General features: G+C 39.7%; 2 protein-coding genes across 5 annotated transcripts in view; both read right to left on the bottom strand.

Annotated features, from left to right (window-relative positions):
- The window catches only part of LOC149500631 (protein tyrosine phosphatase domain-containing protein 1), a 28,212-nt gene that overhangs the window by 2,371 nt on the left and 3,845 nt on the right, over nt 1-21,996 (bottom strand). For 2 of the 4 annotated variants that reach the window (XM_089735770.1, XM_089735767.1), the window contains exons 2-9: nt 13,417-13,597; nt 11,969-12,049; nt 11,042-11,157; nt 9,355-9,477; nt 4,743-4,926; nt 3,890-4,010; nt 1,649-1,814; nt 847-977 (exon numbers count right to left, since the gene is read on the bottom strand). In XM_089735770.1, coding sequence (XP_089591896.1) covers nt 847-977; nt 1,649-1,814; nt 3,890-4,010; nt 4,743-4,926; nt 9,355-9,477; nt 11,042-11,157; nt 11,969-12,049; nt 13,417-13,597 — 1,103 coding nt within the window. Of the gene's footprint in view, nt 1-846; nt 978-1,648; nt 1,815-3,889; nt 4,011-4,742; nt 4,927-9,354; nt 9,478-11,041; nt 11,158-11,968; nt 12,050-13,416; nt 13,598-15,527; nt 15,670-21,996 lie in introns of those variants that run through there. The other 2 variants (XM_089735769.1, XM_089735768.1) reach the window with 2 other exon arrangements.
- On the bottom strand, nt 6,637-7,983 carry LOC149500632 (retinol dehydrogenase 11). Its single transcript, XM_089735957.1, is given in 2 exon segments — nt 6,637-7,403; nt 7,405-7,983. Coding segments are annotated over 2 exon segments (717 nt in total). The 5' UTR covers nt 7,867-7,983; the 3' UTR covers nt 6,637-7,148.

Here is a 21,996-nt window from a genome sequence, read left to right as displayed (position 1 = left end):
TTGTAAAAACAATAAAAAAATCGAAATCAAGCCTTAATAGCCGTTATACAGTCAAAATCTGTTATAACGACATCGAAGGGACTGCTCATATTCAGTCGTAAAAACCGATAGTCGTAACAACCGGTGATGCTTAATGTGTATCGTGCAAGTACAAACAAATCGATAGGGAATTATTGAAAAATATATTTACATAATACGCGATTTTTCTTCAATATTAATTTGTTTTCTTTTTCTTTGTGACATTTTGAAAGTATCACGAATAACTCCACAAAGTTTTGGTGCGTCTTGTGTATAGATAAGTAACAAACTAACTGAAGAGATATGAAGAAGCGGACTTCTACTACCGCATGCACGTGTTTTGTTTCTAAGAATTAGAAAAGACCCTACACTAAACTAAATCCTATTGTTTTCTTTCCTGATTTTAAAAGCCATTGAAGACAAATGTGGATACCTATTCAAATTGTTTACAATACAGCTTAGCCGGTCGTTCTATCAGATCTAATTCTCCGAAATATTAGTTAAATGTGGTCGTTTTATGAGGTATGTCGTTATTACCAATGTCGTAGAAAGCAATATTTTTAATAAGGCGGTCATATGGCATTCAGCCGGGACCTTTGTTCTTGGTTATTATAACCGGCATGTTGTATTAAACGATGTCGCAGTAAACGGTTTTGACTGTAATTATATTAGCGACTCGCGAAAACCTAAGGTTTTCTTTAAAGTTTTTACTTAAGGTTTTATATAAAATTAGAAATAAGTAGATTATAAATGCGCAAACATCAAACAATCGCTATAAAGCAGTCTCCCGTAAATTAACACCGCGTGGATCGTCAGATCGTTTCCTACCTCGTACACTTGTAGGGCAGGAAGACATCCGTTAGTAGAGCTGCCCGTGATCCTGCTCACAGACTCAAGGCTCCTCTCTATGTCCTCCTCCACCGGGTCGCGCCATTCGACCATTGGTAACATACCGTGTTCTGGTCAGCACAGTTTAAATAATTAAGTGAATTATTTGTTAACAGGATGAAGGATCATGAGTAGACTTGAAACGCCTGGTATTTTTTTCCTACGTAAACTAGTAGCCTAGGGGTTATGTCAGCGTAACCGGGCGAGTAACTGAGCTCACGAGGTTCTAACCTGAGGACGTTGCTAGCACAAGCCCTAGTGAGAGCAGTGCTTCGCAGAATCTAGCACTGGATCGGAAACGCAACCCACTGAGAAGATCCGGCGAGAAATTCAGTGGGCTGTGTCTGTGGGTTAATTTACTCGCCGAGCCCTTTGTCGCAAGCGACGGGTTCGACGACAACTGTGAATGATGCTTGAGGTACCTAAAAGCACTGATAGTGGATCGAGAGGATCCGAATTGAAGTTCGGGTTGAATCCGGCTCAAGTCTCTTAGGCAGAAAATATCGGTTGAGTATATGCGCTTCACAAATCCCCCATCGTTGCATTATCTGATCTAAGTACACCAGGTTTATGCGCTCGGGAAGCTGTTAGCAAATCCCACCCCTTCTGGCTGAGCCTTTGCTCGCCCACCTGCCCTGGTGAAACTGGAAAGGCCTCCGGGCTAGCAGTAATCCTTCAATCATAAAAAAAAAAGCAGCTTTATAATGTATTGAAAAAAAAAAAGATTTTTAATCAAACGTACGTATTGGTGTTTCATCGGGTGTGGTCGGATCGGGCGGCTTCTTCATTCTAAGCCTGTGCACTAAGAACGATTTGTAGAATGCCCGGTTCTTCACCCTGAAGTCTAAGCCGGCGCTTTGATGGCACCCGCACAGTTTTAGCAAACGCTCACACAGGCAGTAAACTATCTGGAGATAGGTGAATTTTTTTATGGCCTTATAGGTAGACGAGCATACGACCCACTTGATAGCGGTTAACGTCGCTTATAGACCTCAGCACAGCCAAGGACACAGCCAAGTTTTCACTGGTGGTAGGACCTCTTGTGAGTCCGCGCGGGAAGGTACCGCCACCCTACTTATTTCTAAAGTGAAGCAGTAATACGTTTCGGTTTGAAGGGTGAGGCAGCCGTTGTAACTATACTTGAGACCTTAGAACTTATATCTCAAGGTGGGTGGCGCATTTACGTTGTAGATGTCTATGGACTCCAGTAACAACTTTACTCCAGGTGGGCTGTGAGCTTGTCCACCCACCTAATTAATAAATAAAATAAAAAGTAGTCGTCAACCAAAATGATATACTTTTGTGTCATTTATTTTCGTCACTTGCTTTTCCATTAAATGTAGAGAGCTGTTTTTGTAATGCAATTCTAGTTTTTTCCCCACGCAAAGAATATAAGTAAATTATTAATTGACAGAATTAATTATGAATTTAATAATTTCGAAGTCGTCGTGGCCTAACGGATAAGACGTCCGGTGCATTCGTGTTGAGCGATGCACCGGTGTTCGAATCCCGCTGGCAAGTACCAATTTTTCTAATGAAATACGTACTTAACAAATGTTCACGATTGATTTCCACGGTGAAGGAATAACACCGTGTAATAAAAATGAAACCCGCAAAATTATAATTTACGTAATTACTGGTGGTAGGAACTTTTGTGAGTCCGCACGGGTAGGTACCACCACCCTGCCTATTTCTGCCGTGAAGCAGTAATGCGTTTCGGTTTGAAGGGTGGGGCAGCCGTTGTAACTATGATTGAGACCTTAGAACTTATATCTCAAGGTGGGTGGCGCATTTACGTTGTAGATGTCTATGGGCTCCAGTAACCACTTAACACCAGGTGGGCTGTGAGCTCGTCCACTCATCTAAGCAATAAAAAAAAAAACCGTCATTTTGCATTTTTATGCCGCGAAGCTAGTCACGCATTCGGAGTTGAAGGTTGGACAGGCGTTAATCAATTCAATTCAGAGTTCGACTTCATGTTTTGAGGGGAGCGGACGACTCATATATACTTATAATATAGTACTAGCGACCCGCCCTCGCTTCGCTTCGGAAACTGTAATTTATTACTGATTTCTCCACTATTTAACGGATGTTATTATACATATAAAACTTCCTCTTCAATCAATCTATCTATTAAAAAAAACCGCATCAAAATTCGTTGTTTAAAGATTTAAGCATACATAAGAACAGACATATAGAACGACAGAGAAAGCGACTTTGTTTTATACTATGTAGTGATGATCCTTAAATGACTTAATCCAGGGTGGTATTAATCAAATATGCCCACAAAATCACAACGTACTTCATCTTGTTGTACCTTTTGTTCGTGAAACTTCGAAAAAGCTTTCTGGCTTTCCATTCGAGTGCTTACTTGCTAACGGGACGATTGTTTCATTTTATAATAGGTCATTGTCATTCGCGGTCACTGGCAATGTCAAGGACACATTCAAGTTTTTCGCAGTAAGATATAAAAACGATGTTTTTATAAATGCTTTGTACGTAGTGTCTTCTGATGATATGACCTTTTTTTATTGCTCGTGTAGGCAGACGAGCGTAAGGCCCACCTGATGGTGAGTGGTTACCGTCGCTCATGGACTTCAGCAATGCCAGGGGCAGAGCCAAGCCGCTGCCTACCGTTCTTCGTTTTTTTCTGCTAAATGGAGAGAATTGGAAATTGTGGTACCTCAGGTAGAAACTGAGATGATTAATTCAGGATGCATATGACAACTATAATGTAATGTCTAATAAAGTTGATTTGATTGTAAAATATTTGTGATTTTTCGCTTTGGCTTGCGATTACATAATACTACGAAAATCTCTCGCAATTGATATGCGTGTTTGTTCATATGTAATACGGATCAAATTGGTTTGGGTGTGCTACTGGAATTACTTATGGTACGTTATCGATAACACCATTGGATAAAGAGTACATTAAATGAGAATGCAGATTGCCCCTTACGGAAGCAACCGATTCAATCAATACCTTTGGCAATTCTTTGAAGACTCTCTCATCTAATCCGTGTAATGTAGCTCTTTGGCGGTATAAATACTGACGCAGCGTGAACTCCTGAGTTTTCGGGTCCTTTGTGAGTTGTATGGGCTCTCTGAAATGCAAGATTATTCGAGAAATGTTAACAAAACCTACCACTTGCTCAAAAAAGCTATTATTACCTTACATGAGGATTATATGTTCATGAAATGTCTGGCTATTAACGAAAATACCCTACTTTTCCTCCCTTTCATGGTGGTTTCATTATCATTATTTTTATCCATTATCAATTTTTTACATTTCTTAATGTCATAATAACTTTAGTTTATTAAATACCCAGTTTGTATTCATTGTGAAGTATACGAGTGGCTACTAGGTATTAGATCCCCAGAAAGAAACCGTGATTCGGTAATTTACCTGATTTGTAGGGATCTCATGATGTTATGCCTCATTGCGCTACTTACTGGTGGTAGGACCTCTTGTGAATCCGCATGGGTAGGTACCACCACCCTGCCTATTTCTGTCGTGAAGCAGTAATGCGTTTCGGTTTGAAGGGTAGGGAAGCCTTTGTAACTATACTGAGACCTTAGCACTTATATCTCAAAGATGGGTGGCGCATTAACGTTGTATATGTCTATGGGCTTCAGCAACCACTTAACATCAGGTGGGCTGTGAGATCGTCCACCCATCACAGCAATAAATAAATAAAAAACTTATGTTCTTTTGTTATTTACATACCAGATCCAATGCGTGTTCCCCGGTCATTCCGCAGCAGAATTTAACTGATATAACGATGAATGGACAAAGGAGATGTGGCATATAAACAAAACGAACCACTCAAACTTACTTCGAGCTAAAAACGACCGTTTGTGGTAGCAGATAATGCTCGAATTGCTGCACACACAATATCTGTCCTGATGTTTGAATCGATTTTGGTCTTCTCTTGCGCACCAATCGGATGGCATCGTTGGCGCGGATACGTAAAGCATAAACTAAGTAGCACGCAATCAGGACTCCTGTTCTACCTAATCCTGGAATAAAGCACAGAAATAAATGAAGATTTGATTGTCTAATGATCAGAATGTTTTGGCCTAGATCTCTATTTAGTTTTAAGCGAGTTTGGTTAAGTGATTGTTCGGAGAAAGTAGAAGTGGACCGATCACATATGCTGTTGCACTGACAATCGGTGGGGCACAAACATTTTTTTTTATTGCTTAGAGAGAGAGAGAGAGAGAGAGAGAGTATTCTTTATTGTACACCAAAAAAACAAATAATACAAGTGCGATACATTAAAAACAAAAAGTACAATTGGCGGTCTTATCGCTAAAAGCGATCTCTTCCAGACAACCATCAGGTGGACAAGAATCATTTGGAAACGAACTACGCGCGGTGTACCATTCCAGTGAAATACATATACATATATGTACACATACATATACACATACATATCTCTGCAAATATACATAAAATTAATACAAAGTATTATAATATAATAATAATTATTAGAAATAAAAAATAAGTAAATTAAGTTTAAATTTTGCTTCTTTACACATAAATAAGAATAAGCAATTTACATATAAAAGATACTTAAAATACCTTTGAAACATATACAATTTAAGTAGATACCAATTTCAGAAATCTACCCTATCACATATTAAATCGGTTGACTAGTATTTAAAAAATGTTCCTTAATGAGGCGTTTGAACGAATTTAATGTTTCAGCATGTCGTATACGTACCGGGAGAGCATTCCACAAACGAATAGCTTGAACAGTAAAGGAATGATCGTAGAACCTTGTCGAATGCACTGGCATCATTAATTGCATGTTGTCCGTTGATCTCAGGGATATGGTATGTGTATCACGGATAAATTCAAAGCGTCTTTTGAGATAAGAAGGAGAAGAAGGATTAAAAAGAACAGTATAGAGCAAAGAAAGAATATGAGCATTCCGACGAAGGCGAATTGGCAGCCACTTGAGCTTAGATGGGTGAACGACACAGCCCACCTGGTTTAAAGTGGTTACTGGAACCCATAGACATCTACAACGTAAATACGCCTTGAGATATAAGTTCTAAGATCTCAAGTTTAGTTACAACGGCTGCCTTACCCTTCAAACCGAAACGCATTACTGCTTCACGGCAGAATTAAGCAGAGCGGTGGGACCTACCTGGAAAGTCAGTTCTGGAGCCCATAGGTATCGTTAATGCTACTGATTTAGAATTCAGAAACATCAATAGCATTATGTGTCTATGTCTGTGTTTTTTTTGTTGGTAGGGAGCGGTTAATGTAGTTAATGTAATGTAATATCTAACATTAATGTCGCCACCGACCTTCAGGCATGAGAAATAAGTCTCCATTTTATTCTATTAAGGTTATCCTACCCTAAAAACAATGTAAAATAATGATTTGATGTACTATGTTGGGATTTTAATGTTTTTTTTTTACAATTTGTTAACGAATGAATTTGATCACGGGAAGAACCCCTGTTCTTGAGTCATTATTGTTCAGGCACTTTGCTTGGCGTAAATAATTCCCATAGAGTCTTTGTTGCGATAAACCTTGTTTTTATTAAGTTCATTACAATTAGTTTTTTTTAAGACAACTTTTTACGAATATTTCCATCATACTGTTAATTCATCTATACAAATAAATAAAATAGAAATGTCCGTTTGTAATATTAAAATAACCGCTTTTTAATACATGTATATGAATGTATACAATGTATGATGCGTTTCAAGAAAGTGCATGGACCTGCGCCATATTGTGACGTCATAGCTGTCAAATCGAAAAAATTAGTTGCGGGCACAACTAGTTTAAAATATTTATGACATACTGCCAAATGAAGCGCAATAAAAAAGGTAAAAAAACAAATGAAGTGTCAAAAATGTAATGTATTTCCTTTGCAGCGTTGATTTTTAAAACTACAGAAAACATTAAGAATTTTATGATAATAAATGTTAATAAAATCATTTTCTGCCTCTCTTTGTCTATTTCTATCATTCTACGACGCATTCTGTCAATAAAACACTCTTGTTCCACAATTCTTCCACAATTTTATCGTCATTTGCTATTGCCGCCATATTCACTTGCTTGCAGTCCACGAAATATTTCCCAGTTACTCCCTCTAATTCTTCAGCCACACAAAGGTGCAGCGTTGTTTGAGCTCCTTCTATAGCATCCTTGAATACCACTGATATTATAGCTGATACTATTTTTTGCTGCCATATTTTCAATCTTTTGTAGATATCGGTGTTCACAACACCAGGGTGTAAAGCGTTCGCCGTAACTCCAACAGGGAGTCGCTTCGCCAGGCTCTCGTCCAGAGAACCTGGCACAGTTTACTATTGGCGTACCTCTTCAAGTAGCTATCTGTTACAGGGCAATGCACATTATCTATGTTAAGCTCACCGAAGTTGTGTGCATACGAGGATACGTTCACGATTCTGCTAGGTTTCGATTTGATCATTTTGTCTAGTAGCAGATTTGTCAAGAGATAAGGACCGAAATACTAAATCTATTCCGTCTTCGCTTAGTTTCCTTTTCAGACCAGCGCAACCGGCATTGTTCACTAAAATATCCAAACGTTTGTATGTTTTATTGAAATTTTCAGCGAACTTCCGAATGTTCTTAAATTTAGCGAGATCCAAATTCATGTACTTGATATTATCTTTGCCCGTTGTATTTACAATATCTACGATAGCTTCTAAAGCTTTATCTTCATTTCTAGAAGCTATTATCACAGTAGCCCCTCTTGCAGCTAAATCTCGCGCTGTTTCCAATCCTATGCCAGAATTCCCGCCGGTAACCAAAGCGATCTTTCCGTTTAGTTTGGCTTTCGATTTGCAAACACCCTTGATTGGTTCGATAAATAGTCGATATCCGATTATAGCAAGAATAAGGAACAACAATAAATACGCGAATGAATATAATACGAAATTAAAGACGACACAGAGTAAGGCTAACACAAACATGTTTGCGGCGTCAGTGATTTTAAAACAATGATTTAAAATGTAATTTACTGAATTATATTATGATAATAGAGACTAAGCCTGTTCACGGGTCGGATGTTAAGTTTTTGAATATTCATTGTATATTTTATGTGCGTTACGGATTTTTTTTTATATGTTATCAATTCAAAAGGTATGTTTGTTACCCGAATGCATGGCACGGCATGGAGTCCGTCGAGAGCCAGCAAGTCTTGTAATATCGTAAATTGCAAACGAATACAGGTGTACCAGAAATAAATTTCTTTTTCGTATTGTCCGGTAAATAATCTTATGGCAAGCCTGGTTTCTGCCAAAAATGCCGCCGACCACCTCGGGGCATGAGGTGTATGTCACAATTGTAGTATAACGGCCGTATGGTGGTAAGTCACATGGTCACTATACAAGGGCGTCGCGGGTTCGAATCCCGCCAACGGAAGATATTTGTATGATAAATATAAAATGTCTTTTCCAGGAGCATGGATGTTTAATAAATATATGTATGTGTATAATAAAAATCTTACATTTATTTCCGTTATCTGGTGGTACCTGTAACACAGTTCTTTACGAACTTAGCACGGCACCACTTAACGTGGCGTGATTGGTAGTAAATATTTAATATTTATTTATTTAAAACAGCTGCCTCACCTTTCGAACCTAAACATATTACTGTCTCACGGCACATATTGGATCAGGTGGTGTTACCGGACCCACAAGACGCCCTACCGCCAGTGTTGCGTTATGGTAATTAAGCGTGGACTGTATTTTCTGTATGATATATTTATTGAAACTTTATATTACATATTAACGACTTAAAATTACAAAACTATAAAATTTATGAGTTGCTCTTGATTTCTGGATTTGAGAAGGGTTTTGTGTCATGACCGATTTCGCTCGCTGATATTTTTACGTTCAGATATTCAACCACCACTAATAGACTTTATGCCATCAGCTCGAAGTTGTCCTGGCCTAAAGGATAAGACGTCTGGTGCGTTCGTATCTAGCGATGCAACGATGTTCGAATCCCGCAGGCGGGTACCGATTTTTCTAATGAAATACGTACTTAACAAGTGTTCACGATTGACTTCCGCGGTTAAGGAATAACATCGTGTAATAAAAATAAAACCCGCCAAATTATAATTTGCGTAATTACTGGTGGTAGGACCTCTTGTGAGTCCGCGCGGGTAGGTACCACCACCCTGCCTATTTCTGCCATGAAGCAGTAATGCGTTTCGTTTGAAGGGTGGGGCGCCGTTGTAACTATACTTGAGACCATAGAACTTATATCTCAAAGTGGGTGGCGCATTTACGTTGTAGATGTCTATGGCTCCAGTAACCACTTAACACCAGGCGGGCTGTGAGCTCGTCCACCCATCTAAGCAATAAATAACTAATAATAATAAAACTTAATGCCATCAGCTCGTATTTTATTAACAAAAAATAAAAGTTAAATATCCTTGAGAGGTTCATACCTACCTGCATGACAGTGTATCGCAACTTTTCCTTCTTGTAGCGCAAACGAGAGAACTTTGGCCATATCCAGGAGTCCGCTCAGACTAGCCTCCCCGTAGTCGGGCCACGCGAAATTATAGTAGTATACTATGAAACAATAACATACAACGTTTTTATCAGAATAGAACCGGATGAGAAATTTAAGCAAAGAGGATGAGTAATCAGTCAAGATTTTTTTTTATTGCCCTTGTAGGCAGACGAGCACATGGCCCACCTGATGGTGAGCGGTTACCGTCGCCCATGGACTTCAGCAATGCCGGGGGCAGAACCAAGCCGCTGCCTACCGCTTAATACTCTCCACAAGCCTCGTTTGAAGAAGGACATGTCATAGCGCTCGGGAAACACCGTGGAGGGGAGCTCATTCCATAGCCGGATGGTACGTGGCAAAAAAAGACCTCTAGAAACGCACTGTCGATGAACGCAGTGGCTCCACTTAGTATAGATGAACTCTACTCCGGTGACGGGCGGTGCGATGGTAAAAACGAGATGACGGTATCATCTCGAACAATTCCTCAGAGCATTCCCCATGGAACAAAGGATACAAAATACAGAGGGAACCGAAGTCCCTCCGCAGGCCCAGAGGTTCCAAACGATCCGTGAGAATGATGAGATGAGATGAAGTACCGCTTCGCTCTGTTGAGGACTCCCAGCATTTGGACACCAACTTGGCTTTGCCTTCCAAATGACTCCGAAATTGGACATCGCTCGAAATAACAAAGGGGTCCTTCTTCGCAGTGAACGCGCAAACTTGTGTCTTTAACGGGTTGAATTGAACCAAGATTCTGACACTCTACTGTAGTATGCAATCAGACTCAGTATCGATAAGAGGTGAGCTCACCGTTTCATTTCGAGCCTACTACCTGGCAATATGCAATACCACAACTGGAGAGGTGGCGCTTAAGATTGGCTCAATTACTTCGGGGGCTTTGTGGACATACAATTTCAAACTTCAGCCCTTTCATTGAGAGCCCCTCCGATTACTGGCGCTATTGTCGAGTTTCCACCTACCCTTCAATCCGAAATGCGTTATGGAAGTTATGGAAGAAGTATCAGACAGGATTTCCTCACAATTCCGCAAGTCGTAGACACAATTAAAACTACTTTTACGGTTTAACGTCATTCATTATTCTTATTACGTTAATTCTGATGTTTGGAATACTTTACGGTTTTTATGGTATGGACTATAGTGCGTTATTAGTAGGTTAAATTTTATTTAATATAAGTTAGAGATATCTGAATTTTTAATTTGCAACACTATGGTACACACAATCCTTTCCCACAACCTGGTTTGCTCTAGCTGTGTTCTCGTATAACTTCTGATCTTCTTCTTTTTCCCCACCTTATCCCACTAGGTGGGGTCGGCACAGCTAATATTTCTCTTCCGTTCTCTTCTATCAGCCGTAATCTTAACACTCACTCCTCTCTCTCTCTCTCTCTCATATTGTGATTCAGACACTCCATCCATGTCTTCTTCGGTCGACCTCTTCCCCCTTTACCTTGCACAAGCATTTCCACACATCTCCTAGTCTTCTCTCCACGCATTACATGTCCATATCATTCTAATCGTCTGCTCTTTAATTTATTGATTATCGGGACTTCTTTCAGACTTCCTCTGATATATAACTTCTGATCTAGTTATTAGAATACTCACTGTCATTAGCCATGAATATGGTAGGGTCGTAGGTGAACCCGGAACTCGTAAGCGGAGGTCCGCAGCTGGCATGTTCCCCCGGGATCTGGAGGTTTATCACTGTTCGAATACCCCAACTGCGGAAACGTAAATTTATTAAATTTTTTGGGCAAACTTTAGCGTTGATAATTGTACCACTAAAAACTAAAATCCCGACAAATTTCCCGATAGGAGTTAAGAGTGTTGTTGTTCTGTTCTATTATGCTTATTCCTGGTACCCGTAATTCCTGAATTTCAATTGTTTAATTGATAGCTTTTTTTCCCAATGGCTTATTATTAACTTTTTATTTTTTCATTTTTTATTACTTAGAAGGGTGGACGAGCTAGCCCACCTGGTGTTAAGTGGTTACTGGAGCCCATAGACATCTACAACTTAAATGCGCCACCCACCTTCTAAGGTCTCAGTATAGTTACAACGGCTGCCCCACCCTTCAAACCGAAACGCATTATTGCTTCACGGCAGAAATAAGCAGGGTGGTGGTACGTTTCCGTGCGGACTCACAAAAGGTCCTACCACCAGTAATAAACTCCCATTATAAACGGGTTTTAGATTGACGTTTTATGTCATGTGTATGTCATACGAATGCGCAGTAGTCATTTTGTAGTGTGTAACCATGCAGGTGTAGATGCAGGTATGTAAACAGCCCCATTAAGTGCTTCTTCAGCACTACTGTCTTGTAACTAATGATATCTTTTTATACAATAAACCGGACCTTAAAACTAAATTAACGTATTATTTCAACTCTTCTAATCTATCGTGACCAGAGCACAGCTTCAACTAAACATAATATCCCACATTGGGTTTCAGATGTGATATCGTCTTCTTATAAAGAACGCAAAATAATAGGTATTTCAGTTTTTATTTTTATTGTCTAGATAGAAACTTACCTATGGAACTGTTGTATAATATTCCTGGCGGCAATAGCGGCTGTACTGGGTCGTGCCATCGCCAATATGTCGTCTGTAACCCTGCGGATGAACCAAATGTTCCATTATATCTATATATATAAATAAATTGGAGTGTCTGTTTGTAATATTGAAATAACCGCTTTTTACTACATGCATATGAATATAACGGTACATACACCAAAATAACATTTTTTACAATTTTTGTCTGGTTGTCTGGCTAATCTCTGAAACGTCTGGACCGATTTTTACAAGATTTTGACTGATAGGTAGCTGATGATTAAGGAGTAGCTTAGGCTACTTTTTAGACTAGCTCCGCCTCGCGGTGTCACGCGCGGTACGACAATAACCGCGGGTAACATCGCGGGACTCAGCTATCAATAATAAAATTTAAATTTTCCGAAGCGAAGCGAAACCAAATAAAACGCAACCTTAATTAAGCGAAATAGCCTTTCACTGCTCTAAATATAACTTCATTATGTGTAAGACTTTAAATATTTAATACGTAGCAATAAAACCAACGCGACATGTCTACAAATGGTAAGGAAGGTAATTTAAAACAACTGCAACGTAATTAGTTGTAGTACGAATGTAGGTAGGTACGTGTGGAATAGCAAAAAGTGTATTATTAATTAGCATAAATAATCCATTACTGGAGGAAGTCACGCTAACATTAAGAATTTACTATTTCAATCGTAACGTATAAGGGTTATTTTAGTTTTGTTTTAATCTAGACCGGTGAATCAGCTCACGACCCACTAGGTGATAAGTGGGTACTGGAAATGAAAAACTATGATGGCTTTGCCGTTATATGGGTAGGTGACGAATCTTGCATATTTAAGCGGTGGGATAGACGCTAATCAATACAATGCGGTGGCTAAGGTAACTTCTTAATACTAAGCTGGTCGTTATGTAGAGAAACAAATAGAAAGAAGTCTTTGCAAGATGCCAATGGCTAAAATTTTTTCCTAGCTATTCTAGTAACCTTGAGGGGCTATGCCAGATTCGCAGAACGAGTAAGTGACACGGGGCTCAAACCTGACGACGTTACTAACACTAGCCCTAGCAAGAGCAGTGCTTCGCAGAATCTACCACCGGATCGGAAATGCGACCTACAGAGAAGATCCGGCAAGAAACTCAGTGGGCTGTGTCTGTGAGTTAATTTACTCGTCGAGCCCTTCGTCGCAAGCGACAGGTCCGTCGAGAACGATGACCGGCGCTTGAGGTACCTAAAAGCACGATCCGAAATGACGTATAGCACGTAGTCAAGAAGCAAGCAAACCTGTTCATCACACAATGTTTGCCCGATTTTTTAAACGAATCCACGACCCTCGGCGCAAAAGTCAAGATCGCTAAAGCAGTCCCACCGAGTCAGTCAGATAGATGGTGAGGAATAATTCGATACCTTATTATTTCCATTAAAGACTCACCAGCTAGAGTATATTCCTTGTATCGCCGCATTTCTCTGCTGTGGTAACTCGTACTGGCATCTCGACCCCCGCAGAACAGTGCGCATTGTAGTGCTGATGGTGTACTGGTGCGCAAACGTTCTCCAAGCGAGCTGTACAGAGCTGCCGGGGGTGATTGATCCTTCTGCGGGATTCACGACTCCTGCGACCAGAGATAGAGACGTTTGAATTTTTATAAATAGACCCCTGGAGTGGCTCAAGGATTAGATTGAAGTCGTCGTGGCCCAAAGGATATGTAGAAGTCGGACCCGAAAAGAAACTGGCTTTTTACTGGTGGTAGGACCTCTTGTGAGTCCGCGCGGGTAGGTACCACCGCCCTGCCTATTTCTGCCGTGAAGCAGTAATGCGTTTCGGTTTGAAGGGTGGGGCAGCCGTTGTAACTATACTGAGACCTTAGAACTTATATCTCAAGGTGGGTGGCGCATTTACGTTGTCGATGTCTATGGGCTCCAGTAACCACTTAACACCAGGTCGGCGGTGAGCTCGTCCAACCATGAATTCAATAAATTAAATAAAAAGTTGATTTGCGTAATTACTATTAGGATAGGTAGCACGTGTTGTCTGCAAGGGTAGGTATCAACCACCGTCTTGCTGATTCCCTGCCACCAGTCGAGAGTGCAGCTATGCTTTTCTTTTTGAAAGTTGTGGTGGTGTTTGAGTGCTAAGGGTTCTGATATCTATGAGCTCCGGTAGAAAAACCGGTAATAAAAAAAAAGAGATTTTAAATATCTCTCTCGCGAAAACCTGAGACAATCTATACTAATATATAAATCTACAGTGGTTTTTACGGATGTTCCGTTATAACTACTGAACCATGCATCCGATTGACTTGAAGCTTAGTATCCATGTAGAAATTACATGTAATTAATGGATAGGCTAATATTTATATGAGTGTTGGACTCCGTACTCCAGTTGGGGGGGCGTTAATGATAAGAATCGTTGTGGGGGCGCTAATGTCAAAAACGCTAAATTTAAAACATCAGACTTTATCAACTTATTATTGATTAGTTGTACTCGCCCGCTTCGCTGGGCATTCAAAATTAACGTTATTAATTATTGTCAATATATCTTTTAAAAAAAAAAACAACTTCCCTTACCCATCTTAAATCAAGCGACGCGGGCGGGTACATCTAGTATTATATATATACAATGCTTTAGATACATAAGACTATAAAGCATTTAAGTATTTTCTCTTATGATTATCACCCGTTTTCTTCTTAATTTTGTTTATCATCATCATCAGCCCATAGGCATCCATTGCTGCACATAAGCTTGTTATCCTTATCAGAGAAGCTGTGAGCATTTGTATATAATAGCTAGTAACGAATTAAGTATTATTTAATATTTAAATAATTTTAGTAAAACAATTTTTTTTATTGCTTAGATGGTTGGATGAGCTCACAGCCCACCTGGTGTTAAGTGGTTACTGGAGCCCATAGACATCCACAACGTAAATGCGCCACCCACCTTGAGATATAAGTTCTAAGGTCTCAAGTATAGTTACAACGGCTGCCCCACCCTTCTAACCGAAACGCATTACTGCTTCACGGTAGAAATACGCAGGACGGTCGTACCCACCCGCGCGAACTCCCAAGAGGTCCTACCACCAGTAATTACGCAAATTATAATTTTGCGGGTTTCATTTTTATTACACGATATTATTCCTTCACCGTAGAAGTCAATCGTGAACATTTGTTGAGTTCGTATTTCATTAGAAAAATTGGTACCCCGCCTGAGATTCGAACACCGGTGCATCGCTCAACACGAATGCATCGAACGTCTTATCCGTTAGGCCACGACGACTTCAAAATCAAAATCTTCAAATCTTGAAGGGTCAATGCTAATTGGTCGTTGTGCGATCATTGAGCGAACAATTGTTGTAAATTATTAACTTGTTTTTTTATCAATTCAACACGTTTACCTTAACCCTTATAATATAAAGTACCTACAAATCATTAGCGCCTCCGATCAACATTTTGTTAATCGAAGATTAGCGTGTCATTATTTATCATTTATCAAATCATTATTTATTTAAGATTCAAGACAGATTGGTTCGTAACTCGATTACTGACCTGTCTAAGAAATGAAATCTTCTATAATTCAGTAAATCGATGCTTGAGTGACGCCGGTTCTTGTTGAAAATCACTTTGGACATGATCCATTTAATGCAGTACGACTTTGATGATAGATTGTTGATATTTCTTGAAAACGCGGGACGGTTGGCGTAACGGGTTTTTTCAGCTTCGATTATTTTAAAAAAAAAGAATAGATTCACGTACGATATTTAAAAAAAAAACTTCAGAGGTGTCAAGGGACACCCGGATGGGACGAAGTTCCTTTAGATTAATTAGTGAAGGAATTGTAATATTTTTTTTAAGTTATAATAATAAATTACGGCTAATAATAAGTTATAATAATAAATTACGGCATTATGAAGAAGAAAAAAACAATACTATGAACTAAATTACTATTGTTGAAACGCTATCTCAAGAAACTGTACTCATTACGCGGACCAATCGGATACGAGCAGTGTCACGCGATAAGCGCCTACACGTTGATTGGTCAGAATGACGGATCTAAAAAGTGTCGTGACAACTTTTCGTAAGAAATTTTTCCGTCTAGCCCCCTTTCACAACGCGCGATAAGGAACTTCGTTCCAAAAACAATCATTAAATGTTTTCTAGTTTGTGTTTTTTTCCGTATACAAAATTCTAGTGAATAAATATTTTATATTATCATCAATCATCAACAGCCCACAGTCGTCCACTGCTGGACATAGGCCTCTCCCAATCCAAACCACTGAGCCCGGTCTGCGGCTCTCCTCATCCACTTCTTGCCGGCCACCGTCGGAGGTCATCGCACCACCTAGCCAGGGGGCGTCCCACGTTACGTCTTCCGCTGCGCGGTCTCCCCTCGAGAACCCGTCTGCTCCTGCGATCGTCAGTCCTACGGCATATATGGCCAGCCCACTGCCACTTCAGCTTGCTGACTCTTTGAGCTATGTCGATGACTTTAGTTCTCTGTCGAATAATCTCATTCCGGATTTTATCCTTCAGAGAAACTCCGAGCATGGCCTTTCCATGGCTCGCTGAGCGACTTTGAGCTGACGGACCAACCGTACTGTGAGTGTCCACGTTTCGGCTCCGTAAGTCATTACCGGTAGGACGCACTAGTTAAAAACTTTCGTTTTCAGGCACTGTGGGATGTGCGATGAAAAGATTCCACGCAGTTTGCCGAACGCCACCCAGCCCAGTTGGATCCTTCTCTTGATTTGATCAAGATCAAGATCATTTTATATTAAATGTATTTTATATATATAGTACGGAAATCATGATAAATAATGGATACGTTAATAAATAATGCAAGCAGTGTTTATGTATAAGTGTCACAAAATATTTGTTCTGTTGAAAAACAAGTAGAAAGTTTAGCGGTTGGCCGTATGCAATAATAACTAATTATTTAAAATTAGGTAGTATTAAAACGCGATGGCATTTAAGATTTAATTCAATTTAAAATAAATAGGCAATATATTATAGTAAAATAGTTGATTAAAAATTCGAAAGCATTGCGTTTTTTTATATATATTACGCCCATTTTCTTCTGGAAAATCGATAGTTACAATTACTACTTAACCCTTTTAGTGATGAGCATATTTTCACATATTTGCATAAATTGTTAAAGGATTTTTGAAAAACAGTACCTTATAAAACTAAAAAGATCAATGCTAAATTCACAGCAATAGTAATAATAATAATATAACACTTTATTTACACCATATGTACAAAGTAAGCATATAAAAACAAATAATAGTCGGTGACATAAATTCGATCATAATAATCATTTTAATCGTTTTAAATGGTTAATAATCGATAAGAATCATTTTAAATGGTTATTTATAAATGTTATTAACTTATTAAAAATGTAAAAAAAAAACTTATTATACATACGCGTGCTAAGACACGTCTGTACATGTTGATACATAATAAAATATGTAATCAAACTGTGAAAGTAGTCGGTATTCCGATGATTCGCATTCTGTACGCATTAATAGAGAGTTGATTTATCCACAGTTCGCGCTCAAAGGGTTAAATCTGACAAAAGACCGACTTTTAATACTACCTAATCTAAGCGCACAAAATATTAATCACTTATTGATATTTTCACTAATTTTGGTGGAAGTAGTAAATTCAAATAATTTGCCCTAAAAGCTACAGTTTTTTATCATATACTTATTGTGAATTCACTCTCCGTTGTCACTCGAAAATTTATGTAAGTAATATCTCGCAAAGACACCAGAGTTTCTTGTCGATTGTTTTTAGTGGTAATTAGTTTTTACTGGTGGTAGGACCTCTTGAGAGTCCACGCGGGTAGGTACCACCACCCTACTTATTTCTGCCGTGAAGCAGTAATGCGTTTCGGTTTGAAGGGTGGGGCAGCCGTTGTAACTATACTTGAGACCTTCGAACTTATATCTCAAGGTGGGGCGCATTTACGTTGTAGATGTCTATGGGCTCCAGTAACCACTTAACACCAGGTGAGCTGTGAGCTCGTCCACCCATCTAAGCAACAACAAAAAAAAATGGCATTTCCGATCACTGGTAAAGTCATAACGATTTAAAAACACCTATGAAGGTCTATTTGAATGAAAAAACATTCGGATTGCGAATTGATTTTATGTTGAGTCTAAATAAGACATCGATTCTTCTAACCCGAAACGAGATTTATCTACTAACAAAACGCATTTTGTTTTTTGTTTTTTTTTTCCTACCTATGCTGATAGCCTTGAGAGGCTATTTCAGCTTCACCCTAACGTGTAGGTGAGCTCACGGGGCTCAAGCCGGGTGTGTTGCTAACACTGACCCTAGCAAGAGCAGTGCTTCGCAGAATCTACAACCGGATCGGAAACGCGACCCACTGAGAAGATCCGGCGAGAAACTCAGTGGGATGTATCTGTGGGAAACGCAAATTGAAAATATCATTTAGCTTTAAGCACAAATATGTACATACATACTCGTCATTTTATTATTATAGATTCAAATTTTTTTAATAGGCAATATTGTACTAAGGCAAAGGACATTCATCCCGAAGTGATGTTTCAAATAAATATTTTTTCGATCGTTTCCAATTTAACCTCTATACTAAACAAGTAGGTAGCATAGAGGCTTTACGTATTTACATACGTTTGCCGATGTGACACGCACTACATTAACCGTCGTTCCGAATGTCGATAAAAAAGCACAGAAATTTCAAAGCAAGAGGTTCATGATTTTAAATTGACGCTCAAAACATTTGAACGCAAATAGTCTCGCGTATCCGTACGCGTATCAATCACTAATCCCGTCCAGACTTAGCTGAAATAAGCCCTAAAGCTACCACCGAACAGGGCGGGGAAAAAACACTATTACACTTAATGATATGATCGTGAGGTGTCCCATTGAACTGTTATTTCTGAACTACCCTTATTGTCTGAGACACGTCGAGGTTATAATTCCAAACGGTTTTTGTCCGAGTACGCATACGGTCTGCATAAACATAACGAAATCGTATTTAATTAATCATTATAATTATTTTTAATATGTACGATACCAATTTTTTTTTCTTCCTAATTTTGATCGATTAAAAAAACTTAAACTTAATCTATACTTATAAGCCGATTTAAAAAAAATGCAGTTTCTCTATTCGTTTGTTGTGTGCCACCTCATAACTTTTTTCTATGTAAACAAAATTTTTGATTCTTTTTTATTTGAAAGCTAGAGCTTCTGTCTTGTTATAACAAGATCTGACCAGTATTTTTTGAGTTATCCTTAGTAGTGTATTTCTAATTAACATCGACTAGTTACATTGATTTATTTGTAAACATCACCATGACAGATAAATTCGAAGTATCATTTGTATTTTATAAGGCCTATCCCACTTTTTTATAGCCGAACACGAGACTGCATTACGACAGAAAGGGCCACGTCATGTTCTTGTCCATACCCGTTACAATTCGTTTTTAGTATAACGCAAATTTATTACTTTTCTTTGCTACACGGTGTTGTTCGTTCATCATCGAAGTCATCATCGCCATCATCATCAACACTGTCCACTGCTGAACATAGGCTTCTCCAATTGATGTCCAGTGCGGCCGGTCCAATGCCACCTGTATTCAACATGGCCCAGCGATTCTCACCAGGTCGTCGATCCATCTGGTAGGTGCCTAACCGCACTGCCTTTGCCAGTACGTGGTCTCCATTCGAGGATCTTTCTGCCCTTTTCATTGAAGTCGTTGGTCATATTTTCTTCATTAATCAAAACCAAAGCCTATTATTATTACGTGATTTGCCAATTAAACTTCGATAGTTTTTGAATCTTGCTATTGCATCCAGAAGTTTTTAGCACGTGGGTGGTAAGATGTTCGCTGTCAATAAAAAGTTTGAATTTTTTTGTTGACCGTCCTAAACGTAATTAGTGTGATGGAGTTTCAACGACATTGTCGACAAACATTATTATACTTAATGCGCCAGAGAAACATACTAATGTTTTTAAATAAAACATTCAGGCGATTCCTTTGAAAATGAGTAAAATATAGATTTGTATCTTTGAAACACAAAAAGTGTGGTTATGAATGAGTTTATTGTTTGCTTCTCAATCATGACGTAACTCGTACAGTCATAACAGTTTTTCTTTAAAACTGTTATGACTGTATTTTTTTTTCAGTTGATCGGCTGCTTAGATGAATCCGTAAATAATTATCAGTTCGTATCCTAAACTTGATAAGATTAATATGTTTCTATTGCTTCAGCAAAGCATTGCTCTTGCAATACTGGCCGTATTAGCAATTCTAGTTCGGGTTGAGTTCGTGAGCTCAAATCAAATAAATAAAAAAAAATTCAACATAAATGAAAGTACATACTAACTTGTTGAACGTCAAAAGAACTACCGCCAATTCACAAAAATTTGCAAAATTTCCTGAGAAGAATTGGCAAGAAGCTGAGCGGGCATGTCTTTTTTTCTTTTTTTTAATATTAGATATATGTTTTTATATATTAGATTTTTCTTTTTTAGCTCACTCTATTCGCGTGAATTATAAATAGCCTCTTAGGCTACCAACGATTAGATAGGAAATAAAACAGTTTTAAAATAAAACCGGCATAGTGTATGCAGTTTTGAAAAATTTGTCATCCTCTTTATTATTTATGCGCAAAAGAGTCTTGGCGTTTGAAGAAATTTAATGTAGTTCTTTGAGACAAACAGTGCTATTTCATTCGGCGCCCGTAATTTGTATTTAAACAGAACATTTATATATTAATACGTGAAGCAAAAACTTTGTATCCCTTTTTACGAAAATTGCACGGACAGAGGAGTATGAAATTTTCCACACTTATAGAGAATATAGAGAAGAAGTGCACAATGCTAATTTTTTTTAAAATAATGCGTAAAATATACATTAAATCAATAAAGAAAACATTACACACACTACATACCATGTATTTGACGCACACACGCATGCATTTTTTTTTTTTTTTTTGGTCAGGAGGAAATCGCCGGACTTCCGCCCTTTTCTGGGGATACTGGGCGGGGTATGTCAGAGTCGAACTGACTAAAACCTCCTGTCGCTCAACAACCAACGTCCAAACCTTGCATGAGACAGAACTCATGACAAGGCAAAGGGGGGAAAGTGAAGCGTTTAGTGCGGAGCACATCTCTCCCATCACCCTCCCCCTCGGGACGCCGGACTGGCGGTCGTCGGCGCCACGACCACCAGCTCTCTCGGTCGGCAGACTGTCCGAAGCCCGCCTAGATGGCGCCGGTTAGAGTGGGTTACCCTACGGAATACCCCGCTGGGCCAGAACCAGCGTGGGTCGAGGATAGCCGGCCTTCCATCACCCGGATGCTCTTGCGTAAAACGCGTGCAGAGCAGCTTGCACGTCGTCTTCTTAGGCCCCCCTCGCCGGTCCCCAGACCGACATGTGAGGGGGACCCGAAACACTTAGAGGGCCAGGGCTTGGGCGAAATCCGCCTCCCTGGCCCCCGCTCGACGGCGGCGGGATTGTGCGTCTCTCACGCGCCCCGCCGCCTCCTTCTGCGAGATGGTGCACTCGCAGAAGTCGAGCATCGCCTTCCACGACTCGTCGTCGCCGAGCATCGATGCCACAACACTCGGCAACGACAAGTCGGTTCCTATTTTTGCGACGAGGACACGGCGCCACCCCTCCCATGCGGGGCAGGCGACGAGCGTATGCTCTGCCGTGTCCAAGTCGCAACCACAATGGTGGCACTCTGCCGTCGGCTCGGCTGTGATCCGGTGCAGGAACTCACCGAAACAACCATGCCCAGTGAGCACCTGCGTAAGCCGGAAAGTGAGGCGTCCTCTGTCACGATTCACCCAATCCACAAGGACCGGGCGAATCGCCTCGACGGTCCTACGACCAGCCGAAGGATCAGCCAGCCGTCTGGACCACGACTCCAGCACGGACCGCCGAGATTGGGCCCTCCGTGCTCTGACCACACACACGCATGCATAGTATTTAATATTTATTATCAAACATTTGTTCTTGA

This window comes from Bombyx mandarina, chromosome 20 (genome assembly GCF_030267445.1).
Source record: "Bombyx mandarina strain Sakado chromosome 20, ASM3026744v2".
NCBI classification, from domain to species: domain Eukaryota; kingdom Metazoa; phylum Arthropoda; class Insecta; order Lepidoptera; family Bombycidae; genus Bombyx; species Bombyx mandarina.
The sequence above is the reverse complement of the archived record's forward strand: the minus strand, read 5'-3'. Positions and strand labels throughout refer to the sequence as shown.